This window comes from Vittaforma corneae (genome assembly GCF_000231115.1).
Source record: "Vittaforma corneae ATCC 50505 unplaced genomic scaffold supercont1.21, whole genome shotgun sequence".
NCBI classification, from domain to species: Eukaryota; Fungi; Microsporidia; family Nosematidae; genus Vittaforma; species Vittaforma corneae.
In genome coordinates this window covers 52,197-62,617 of record NW_006889854.1, presented here as the reverse complement: position 1 = coordinate 62,617, position 10,421 = coordinate 52,197, and the positions used below count along the sequence as shown (strand labels likewise).

At 39.4% G+C, this 10,421-nt stretch overlaps 10 protein-coding genes across 10 annotated transcripts; 4 read left to right on the top strand and 6 right to left on the bottom strand.

Moving 5' to 3' along the window:
- Window position 1: 1 nt before the first annotated feature.
- Window positions 2–925, top strand: VICG_01902 (uncharacterized protein; the record flags this gene model as incomplete). Its single annotated transcript, XM_007605285.1, has 1 exon — window positions 2–925. The coding sequence occupies one exon, from the start codon at window positions 2–4 to the stop codon at window positions 923–925; it is 924 nt and encodes a 307-aa protein (XP_007605347.1).
- Window positions 926–1,111: 186 nt separating this feature from the next.
- VICG_01901 (uncharacterized protein) lies at window positions 1,112–1,594 on the bottom strand (the record flags this gene model as incomplete). Its single annotated transcript, XM_007605284.1, has 1 exon — window positions 1,112–1,594. One exon carries the CDS (start codon window positions 1,592–1,594, stop codon window positions 1,112–1,114), a length of 483 nt encoding a protein of 160 aa, XP_007605346.1.
- Window positions 1,595–1,851: 257 nt separating this feature from the next.
- VICG_01900 (uncharacterized protein) lies at window positions 1,852–2,388 on the bottom strand (the record flags this gene model as incomplete). The annotated part of the gene is made up of 1 exon (XM_007605283.1): window positions 1,852–2,388. The coding sequence occupies one exon, from the start codon at window positions 2,386–2,388 to the stop codon at window positions 1,852–1,854; it is 537 nt and encodes a 178-aa protein (XP_007605345.1).
- An 83-nt stretch (window positions 2,389–2,471) lies between these two features.
- Window positions 2,472–4,034, bottom strand: VICG_01899 (uncharacterized protein; the record flags this gene model as incomplete). Its single annotated transcript, XM_007605282.1, has 1 exon — window positions 2,472–4,034. A coding segment is annotated over one exon (1,563 nt), but the record flags the coding sequence as incomplete, so codon positions are not given.
- Window positions 3,976–5,049, bottom strand: VICG_01898 (uncharacterized protein; the record flags this gene model as incomplete). Its single annotated transcript, XM_007605281.1, has 1 exon — window positions 3,976–5,049. The coding sequence occupies one exon, from the start codon at window positions 5,047–5,049 to the stop codon at window positions 3,976–3,978; it is 1,074 nt and encodes a 357-aa protein (XP_007605343.1).
- A 433-nt stretch (window positions 5,050–5,482) lies between these two features.
- Window positions 5,483–6,457, top strand: VICG_01897 (uncharacterized protein; the record flags this gene model as incomplete). Its single annotated transcript, XM_007605280.1, has 1 exon — window positions 5,483–6,457. One exon carries the CDS (start codon window positions 5,483–5,485, stop codon window positions 6,455–6,457), a length of 975 nt encoding a protein of 324 aa, XP_007605342.1.
- A 132-nt stretch (window positions 6,458–6,589) lies between these two features.
- On the bottom strand, window positions 6,590–7,579 carry VICG_01896 (CMGC/CDK/CDK7 protein kinase; the record flags this gene model as incomplete). Its single annotated transcript, XM_007605279.1, has 1 exon — window positions 6,590–7,579. One exon carries the CDS (start codon window positions 7,577–7,579, stop codon window positions 6,590–6,592), a length of 990 nt encoding a protein of 329 aa, XP_007605341.1.
- Window positions 7,580–7,770: 191 nt separating this feature from the next.
- VICG_01895 (uncharacterized protein) lies at window positions 7,771–8,235 on the bottom strand (the record flags this gene model as incomplete). The annotated part of the gene is made up of 1 exon (XM_007605278.1): window positions 7,771–8,235. The coding sequence occupies one exon, from the start codon at window positions 8,233–8,235 to the stop codon at window positions 7,771–7,773; it is 465 nt and encodes a 154-aa protein (XP_007605340.1).
- A 452-nt stretch (window positions 8,236–8,687) lies between these two features.
- On the top strand, window positions 8,688–9,275 carry VICG_01894 (transcription initiation factor TFIID subunit 5; the record flags this gene model as incomplete). The annotated part of the gene is made up of 1 exon (XM_007605277.1): window positions 8,688–9,275. The coding sequence occupies one exon, from the start codon at window positions 8,688–8,690 to the stop codon at window positions 9,273–9,275; it is 588 nt and encodes a 195-aa protein (XP_007605339.1).
- On the top strand, window positions 9,263–10,342 carry VICG_01893 (uncharacterized protein; the record flags this gene model as incomplete). Its single annotated transcript, XM_007605276.1, has 1 exon — window positions 9,263–10,342. A coding segment is annotated over one exon (1,080 nt), but the record flags the coding sequence as incomplete, so codon positions are not given.
- Between the last annotated feature and the right edge of the window lie 79 nt (window positions 10,343–10,421).

The window sequence follows — 10,421 nt, the reverse complement described above, 5'->3', positions numbered from 1 at the left end:
TATGTCTGCAGATGTAAAGAGCAGGTGTGGAGCCAATGAAGAGAAATGCTTCGTAATTCAGGATCTAAACAGCAAGATTGTGTACGACGCTGACGGCGAAATTATCTTAAGTTTTCATGATTGCAGGGTTTTAAAAAATACAGCCAAAATATCCAATGTTACTACATGCACAAGCATCAAGTTGCAAGTTTTTAGTGCATCCTCAAGCAACAATAACAAGGACTGTGGCTCCAACTATGTATTTTCTGATTGCATTGTTGTGCTGTGCACTGATTCTGTATTTGTAATTTTAGATGATATTGTTGTAAAGAGACCCTTAAAGGAGAGATTTGCTCACATTTTACCCGAAAGATTTGTGGTCCACAACTATGTAAATGAGTGTAGCATATATGATTGTCTCCTGCTTATTAACTGTATTAGGCCAGTTTTCTTGTTTAAGACTGGCGAGATAGAGGGTTTTCTAGCAGCCCTAATGAATATCAATGCGAATCAAAATATAAGGTTTGCTGAAAATTTTATTAAAGGATTGAAGCTGAACTCAAAAACACTTGCAGAGCAGCACAAGGACCACCAAACCATCCTGTGTAGGGTTTATAGACAGGTGGACGACGACTCCAAGAAGCTTTTAGATAGCCATATTGACTTCAAGACTTTAAATGCTGATCAAATGTTTTATATTGTAATTTACAAGCCTGAGCTTATGAAAAACTTTATCCACCTGTGCAAGTTGCAAAAAAGATTGTTTTATTTAGAAGATTTAAGAGATTTCTATGCAAAGACTGGGAGAGTGGACGAATGTAAACGCCTGTTTCTGGAAAATGGGGTATTAATGTTTAAGTACAACGGTGTTGAGAAGTTTTACGAAATTGAAAAGCAGCAAATTGAATCGCAAAGACTTGAGTTTATCACTTTTAATGCACTATAATAGCAACTCTTCAATGTATTGTTCTACACAACATCAAATCACATGCCATGCGCTCGCTTATAAATACTGTTGTAACAGCTTCGACAGACAGTACATATTAATATGCGCGATGTTTGGCATGCCACTACCATATAAACAAAACAAATGCACCGGGCGTGTATAAGCTCAAATATGCCTTATTAAGATTTAATTATTTTTGTCTTGCTTCTTTTGCCGCACTGCCTCACAGACTTCCCGCACCTTTTTTTCGTACGCTTCTTTATCACATAAAAATAACTCTGCAGCATCTGGTCTAAGTGGGTCACTTGGGTTTGGCTCGTCCAGCATACTCATTATGCTCATCAGTGTTTTTTCTATGGTTAGTGCTGGTGACCAATCTTTGGAGAGCGTGCTAATGCAAATATTTCCACTTGAGTTAATATTTGGGTGATACAGCGGTGTGACAAATGCGATCTTTGGAGGTGCATATGGGTAGTTTTCCGGAATGTATATTACTAGTTCCAGCTCTGTATCCCTGTACAGACTTGTGTCGGATGGCCTCATGATGGCTTTCCACTTGTAAATATCGTCATCAACACAAGGGTGTATGCTAATTTCCTTTGATTTGCTTTTCATAATCATTTTAATTTCCTTCTTGATTCTGGTTTCCGTTGTGCTATTAGTCGACATGTGAAGGGCTCACTCCTATCGCCCATTTAAAGTATAAAGGGGCATGAATTTATAAAATAATAAAAATTAATATGGATGTGTGGTCGAGTCAGTGTTGTTTGAAGCAATTTATCGTGGGTAGCAGAATATTCGCATGAATAAACTTTTTGCATCATTAACTGGTTTCTTTAAATGATGGGGTAAATAATGTAGTTAATTTGTGAAGCAAGCATCTCCTATTTATATCCTTTAGAATTGAGTTTTGATGCAATCCCGTATTAATGATTCTTTGCGTCTTGATCTTCTTTAAAAGTAAACAGTATTTTATCGTTGGAGTCTGCAAACACCACATTCCCATTCAAACTATCAAACACTTCCTGAAATATTTCCTTAAACATAACAGCACCCGGAACTCCCTGGTGTTTCAAAATAGAGCTGGATGTCCGGACTTCACAGTTGCCAGTAACAAGGTCATTGCCAAAATAAAACTCTAAAAATATTTTTAGGTACCTTTCAACATCTTTGTTTTGGATTTTTCCATAAATCGAAAATCGCGCACAAAAATCATCAGCCAGTCTGTTTCCAATATCCCTGCCAATATCACTTAGATAACGAGTGTAGTCCTGCGGATGATCTCTTATTACCGTTCTGAGCACGGCCAAATGTAAAAGCCATTGAAAGTCGCTGTTTATCTTTTTGGACATGGCTAGGGGCTTAAAAAACCAAAAATGAAAGATGGGCTGCAAACAGAAAACCAATAGTATAAGATAGGTATATTCCTTTCTGACAAATATCTTCAAAGCAACATCGGGCATGGAGATGGGTAGGCAATGGGTAAAAGTCTAAACAAATGCTGCTCTAAGTGATGAGTAACAGCACATAAATGATTAGTAGGAAATCAGAGTGTGCTTTTATTGAATTTAAAGGTCGGATTCAAGGGCTCTCCCTGATTACCCTCAACAACACTGACACAAAGATTGCAGGACTCTTTGATAAAGTCAGCAAGCATTGAAAGAACATCAAACTCATCAAAGGAAATAACATATTTTTCTTTGTACTCAAAGTAGTCCATACAGAAGCTCATTCCATTATCTTTGCGTATTCCGTACTTTTTGAAAATGCAATCGACATGTTTAACAATTTGTGATTTCTGATTGCAGCAATCAACGATCTTCATGCATTCCCTCTTCCATTCTGGATACTCGCTCGTAACTCTAATCTCGACAGATGTGCTCTCTCTTTTCAGGGAGTTAATCCTACTGCATACATTCTTTACATGTTCAATAGCCTTGATTTTATCTTGCTCATCTCTGTACGGCTTGGCTATTGAAAAGTCACCTCGAAACTTGAGCTTCAGCAAGTAGCTGGCTAGCGATGGAATTATAGGATACATCAGCGAAAGGATCGTTCTATATCCAAGATTGACCAAGGTGTTGCTGCTTCCGCCCAAAGACTTATACAGCTCCATCAGATTAACATTCTCGTGAAATCCATACTTCACAACGTCTCTAAACACCATTTTTTCGTAGCTTTTTAAGGACTCTCTAATATTCCGGGAAATGGACTGCAAGAACATTTCATTAACAAAGAACGCACGCCTGGCTTCAGGCTCAAGTGCCATTCTATTCGCCATTTCACACAGCAGACTTTCATCGCATTCAGATGTGCTTTCGAGAGATTCAACAGTTTTTGTTAGAGTATAAAGCTTCAAAACAAATGAGTTGGCAACTGCTTCTAGAAAATTGGCATCTTCATTTGTATCTCCACACTCGGCCAGGCACATTCTCGTAGCACTGGCCCCATACCTGCAAAGACAATCTTCTACAGTCAAAAAATTATTATCACTCTTGCTCATTTTCGCTGAATTCAGCATCAAGTGACCGTTGGAAAAGATTGACCGGGGCCAATACTTCTCATCAAACAATGCAACATGNTTAAAAATGAAAAACAAAAGATGATTTCCAATCAAGTCTTTCCCAGACACACGGACATCGACTGGATAGAAATATTCAAAGCTATCCCGACAGTTTTTGAGAATGTCTTCATATGCCATGAGATTGTTGGGTAAGACATCAATATCACCGAAAATAAATTTCCAAACATCGTCGCATAGTTCAGACTTGGGAAATATCTCCTCATTTCCTTCAATATCAGAAAATAGCAGATGCTTAACGGTATAAAATGCATTATAAATTGTGGAGTCACTCAAAGAATCGATTAAATACTGTGGATCCCATGGCACCCGGGTTCCAAGCCCAAATGATCGACTGAATCCCCACTTATTCAATCCCTCCAAATGCTCACTAATCTTAGCCCGCGTATCGTCCGTCAATATCATCCTCTTAACGCATTTCCTGGCCTTATCCTTCCACTCAGAAATGCTGTAGTCAATATACCACTGATCAAGAAGCGAAACAACGCATTTTGCTCCTGACCTGCTTATAACAGTATCTTCTGGCACAAAGACTTTGACAAAATTTTCTGTTTCTACCAATATTAATTCGCTCATTCTTTACATCTACAATCCTTTTATATTCTCCGCATTCATCTGCACTTCCCGGGCATTGGAAACTTATAACGACAACTTTGCCGGGAATCTCCTTCTCTATCAGCTCAATTCTCAATTTCTTCATCTTTAAATCCGAAATGCAAAGCTCCTTGATAATCTTGACACCATCAACCTGGAATTTCAAATTTTGGAAAAGATCTTCCTCAATTAAATATCCAGTCTCACCAATTTTAAAATGTACGATTTTTCTGTTTTTGAAAAATACCACCTTTTCAATAGGCTCGATGCTCTTGCATCTTATGAGGAATATTAGCTTGTTTTCTACCTCAATTTTCCTTAATACAATGCCCTCTGGTTTGATGCCCTCGCCTTTCCTTCTGTCGTGGTCCAAGCATGGCTGATTGTCGATGGGACAGTAGATAGAGTACCTCTTTCCAAAGTTGAGCAAACCCAAGCTCCTCAGTTTGTTAAATTGATACCTCACAAAGCTGTCATAATAGGGATTAATGTCAGTCGTGATAAATGTTCTTCTCCAATCGATATTGGCATGGAATTTCTTAAGGGACTCAATGGCATATCCTGGAAACGTCCTAACCCAGTGAATCGGATCCGTAAAGGGCTCAACATCAGAGAACCCAAGTCCCCGTAGCATTCCCACGACACTCACATCTACTGGTCTACCGGCGAGTTCTTCTTTTAGCTTGTAGGCGGATGCGCTGATTGGCATTCCGGTGCAATGAAAGCCAAATGGAAACAGCGCATTATATCCTTGCTGCTTCTTGAAATAGGAAACAAAATCAGCCTTGCTAAGCGTAAAGAGATGTCCCAGATGCAGCTTTCCATTCATGTACGGATAGGGAAACGTAACCAGATGGCTCTTCTTGCTGTGGTCGACGTCGACTGTCGCAGGCTCAAAATCCTCGATGGAATTTAAGTACTCTAGTTTTCCAGTATTATTGGTGCTCATGGTGGGGATGGAAATTTTTCAAAAATAGGTAGAGAGTCGATCGAAAACACAAATGAAGGGCGCTGAGAATCAAGATATAGATTACAGGCAATTTAGCAAAGAGTAGTACGGCCAAATAAACTTCTAGCAGTAATAATCAGTGGTGTGAGGGATACTTTTGAGACAAGAGAAAATTAGAGCTGGGAATGGCAGAATTCAGACTCGTTTTGTGGTTTATTTTCTCAAAGATAAATATTTTCAAGGAAAGTTTATTTTTCTAAAAATATAATAACAGAAATATATTTACAAATATAAAACAGTTATGAAACCAAATAAACAATAAAGAAAATAAATACTACTATTTATATCAAAACAATGGAACTGACACAGTTGCAATCAATCGGTGATGAAGAGCTGCACGACTTTCTCAACAACGCGCCTAAGTATTTTAGGGATGGTGAGAGGATCAAAAAAGTTCCAACTGAAGAATGGAGATTACATTCACTGTGTTCTATGGAACTACCATTTTTACATCACTGGCACGGATATTGTCAAGATACTAGTTTGGAGGTTTCAAAATTCAGGAAGACAGTTGGGAAATATGAAAAAGTTTGAAGAGGGCGTGTTTTCAGATCTGAGAAATTTGAAGCCAGGTATTGATGCATCGTTGGAGAGGCCACGGTCAGAATTTCTAGAGTTTCTGTACAAAAATGGGTGCATCAGGACACAAAAGAAGCAAAAAGTATTCTATTGGTATTCTGTTCCACACGATGCGCTCTTCTGTGATGCACTGGAAAGGGATATGAGGAGAGACAATACGATCTACAACTATAACGGATATCCAGCCGACAGAAGAGTACCATATCAAGACGCGATGATGAGCCAGAGCTATGTGCCGTATTCTAAGACGTCCCAGCAGCTGTTCAACAGTTCTTTTGAGCAACCAAGAAAAATGGAAAAGATCTGTGAGATTAAAAATGATTTATTTAATATTAAAAGTACTCTATTTGGTGACACTAGGTCGTTGAATGGATCAAGTAGTATTCCAATTAATTTTTCAGGCAACAGCACATCTAATTCCGTGGCCAATCGGAACGTGGCTGAAGCACAGAATAGCGAGCTTTCATTTGATAAACTTTTCTCGCTGAATCCTGAGCCCAAAATACCTCAACTTGAAGATTACGAGGATGAGTCCAAGATGAGACTTATAAGGTCTAAAATAGGCGCAGATTTGAGAAAGAAATTTGACGACTTTGACCTTAACCAGCTTGGATTCTTAAAAGAAAGATGCCAGGAATACTTTGGATTTGGTAAAGAGGTCTGTGAAAAGAAAAAAATCCCAGACAATCTACAAGCTGAGGAGAGTGGAGTTGGTGCATCTGCCAAAGTTAGGTTTGTGGGAATGAACAATTCTGAAATAAATGAATAAATTTTACCAAAATTAAAGATAGCTATCTTCTGCCAATAAATTATAAAATAGTTGAATTGGACCAATCGTGGTGTATTTAACTGACAGTCACACATAACTTGAGTCTGTTTGTCCGATGTAAAATGGTGTATTCTACTTTAAGGAATATTGCCAATGAGCTACTCTCTGTGATCCTGACCTATTTTCTTCATTCAAAGGCACTGGCAGTTTGCCAATCGGGGTGGCTGGCGGATCAGACAGGAAATATCTATGGCCCAATGCTTCCACACACGTAATACGCTTGTTTGGGTTGAACACGAGCAGTCTCTTCAGCAAATCAAGAGCATCGTCAGAGGCAGCGGAGAACAGCTGTTCAAGTGATGTACCATGGGTTGGCTGGTATTCAAAATAGCCTGGAAGATCGCGGATTTCTGACCATTCGTTTTCGTCAGGAGTCCCCAGGGCCTTAAAAATAAGCTCCATTTGCTGGAAATCATTTTCAGCTGCAAAAAACGGCACCCTCAGGAACATCTCGGCAAATACTGCGCCGACAGACCACATATCAGCTGCAAACGAGTATGCTTGGGCACCCAGCAACATCTCGGGCGAACGATACCACCGTGTTATTGCCTGTTCAGTCATTTTCCCGTCAAGCTTCCTGGTCAATCCAAAATCGGCCAGCTTCAAGGTTCCGTCTGCCTTAATCAGACAGTTATTTGGCTTTACATCTCGATGTATAAAAAAGTTTTTATGACACTCCAGCAGTCCGCTTAACAGCATGAACATCCATGACTTAATATCAGATGGCAAAATTACAATGGACTTATTCTTTACAACTTGCTCCAGATCAAATTCACAGAACTCCAAAACCAAGTGAAGAAAACCCTTGTGAATAAAACATTCCTTTAGTTCCAAAATGTATGGGCTTTTCAACCGTTTAAGTGCTTTTATCTCCCGTATGGCACTAATCTCCTGTCCCGTGCTGTGCTCTGTCTTTTTTATCTTCTTTATTGCAACGTAGCTTACAAAGTTGGTTGGGTCTGTCTTTGCGAGCTTAGAATCTCCCTGTTCGACCATTTTTGCCAAGTAGATAACTGCATAGGTTCCTTCACCTAGTTTTTTACATTTGAAGTAGCTTGACATGGATGACGTGGGGATGTTTTTAAATAAAAAATATATCAGCTGTAGCCTAAAATTAACATGCATGCTTTGGCTGTGTCCAAAGACTTTGGGTCATCAAATTCATTCGCTGCTTGATATTTTGCCAATATGCAGAGTTAACAATTAACATTCGCCAACGCCAAATAACCTTTTATATGCAAAAATTTATATAACTACGAAATAACGCCAAGAAAGTCATCGTTCAATGTTCCTATTGCGTATACCTTTGTACTGTCTATTTTAGTTCCTATTATTTTGAGCCTAACAACACTGTTGTTTCCTAGTTCCTCAAGAGTTGTGTTTGGTATTTGATAGTTTGAAATAAAGATTGAAAGTGGCCCAACCGAAGCGAAATAGCCCATCTTCGTGCTTGAGACAATCGGCGCATCTACGATCTCGCCACTTGTTGGCTTTAGAACGACTGCTTGATATTCAACATCAAAAGAAATGTGCCCAGTGAGAAGTACTTTCCCTTCACTTATTCCATCTATTCCAAGGACTGAGATTATGTAGCCAGAAGAAGTGCATGTGCCTTCCACCTTCTTGAGTAGGTACTCCTGAATGAGGGATTGGATGTTCTGGCCAAGATATTGCGGATGAAGACTCAGCCTGTGCACAAAGCGCTTTACATAGAACATCTGGGTAGCCGAAGAATATTTTGAAATAAAAAGGCAAGACAAAATTTGCAGAATGCTAAAGACCTTTCCAATTCACACTAGCATAGACAGACGATGCATTCTTTATTGTAGATTCTTCAAAACCCGTCTCATACAAGAAATGCACAATGCACCAACTTCTGGTTTCCTATGCTTGTTTATCTCCAGGAATATGATATTTCCATTGAACGAGCGAGTAATATGACATGATGGCCAACGCTATCGGATATGCATTATCTTTACAACTGCCACATAGGCTATATCGCACACATTATACAGGCTATGCTTGGCCAAATAGCCTCAAGCTATGTCAATGTACCACACAAGTCTGTGGTACCTGATGCAGTCGCATATTACTGGCATGCGTTGGAGCACTAGCTGCTTAATATTGTATTGTAATGCACACCATTTGGTGTAACTTGCAAGCCCCTATGATGCCGTCCCCAAGAGTTCAAAGCGATTTAAAAAACTTCAAGATGGAGGACTCCTTCCTCAAGCTAAAGCTTTGGATTGAAGACTCGCTCGATCTTTTCAAGAACGACCTTCTCCCTCTACTCTATCCCGTCTATCTCCATATTTATTTTGACCTCATAGTCCAAGATGAGATTGAGTCCGCCAAAAAGTTTTTCGGTTTATACAAGGAAATTTTTCCAGATAAAATAGAGGAAATGAAGGTATTTGAAAGCATCAACTCGCCGCAGCATATGCATGAAAACGCTCTTGTTATTGGCTTTAGAACCAATAAGTATTTCGTTGTGATGGGAAGGTATGCATATGATTTATTGATTAATTTCTTAGAAGAAAACAACCTGATCTATATTTTAAAGATAATGAATCAATATATGGAGATAAAGGCACAAAGTGGTCCCAGAGCTGAAGAGCAAAAGATGGGAATCGACGCCTATGTTGAGAGCTGCCCGCTTGATCTGAACACTTCTCTTGTTAGCACGGAATGCGAGGAGTCCATTCTTGCTCGGAGCAGTACAGGTATGACCATTTGGAGACTTACGTGCTTCAGCTGAAAAAGCAGAGAGAATCAAGGAAAGTGGATTCAAAAATCAAACCGTCGCCATCACAGATTAATGCTCAGATTGAGAAGCTAAAGGATCTTTGCAAAAGAGTCTCCCTCAATAAAAACTATCTCCCTTCTATCTGCTGCTATACTGTCCAGAATACATACGAGAGCATGACATGCTCTGAGATATCTCCAGATTCAACTATGCTTGCGTGTGGATACAATGACTCGTACATCGATGTTCATAGTTTGTCTAAAACTTCTCTCAAGAAATTAAAAAATTCTTCAGAGCTAAGCAAAATTGATATCAAAGGAAAAGATGAGAAATTTGAAGAGATGGGAGAAACCGTAAGGCTAGTTGGGCATTCAGGTCCTATCTATAGTCTTAAGTTCTGTTCCTCCAATAAGTATTTGATTAGCGGATCGGCCGATGGGACTGTGAGGCTGTGGTCTCTCGATCTATTTAAAACTATATGTGTGTACAAGGCCCACACTTTCCCCATCTGGACAGTTGATTTTGCTCCAGACGACTTCTTCTTTGCCAGCGGTGGTGCCGACAAGCAGGCTATTGTATGGTGCACCAAATCCAACAAGCCAGAAAGGCTGTTTCTTGCTTCTCTCAGCGATGTAACGGTTGTTAAGTTCCATCCAAATGGCAACTATCTTTTTACTGGGTCTTCAGATCATAAGATTAGGATGCATCATATTGAGTCTGCAAAGGTGGTTAGAGTGTTCTGTGGCCATAGCGACGCCATCTCTTGTGTTGACATTTCGCACGATGGAAAGTACATGGTATCTGGGTCCAAGGATAAAACCGTTATTCTTTGGGATATTGAGCCATCCAAAATACTCATCAAATTTACTGGTCATGAGTCGACTGTTTACTCTGTTTCATTCTCATACTTTGGGAACATCATTTGCTCATCGGGTGCCGATAATTCGATTAGACTTTGGGATAAGTCGGATCCAAGTGGGGCATGCTTAGGTACGTACTACACAAAGAACACACCTATTCACTGTGCTAAATTTGGATATAGAAACATAGTTTCGTGTGTAGGACCATTTATGGGGTAGATTAAAGTAAGATAATTACAACTCTTTGTCACTTATTTTTGCTAATTCCAGCAGTTAATCAAAAAGAATAAAAAACCAG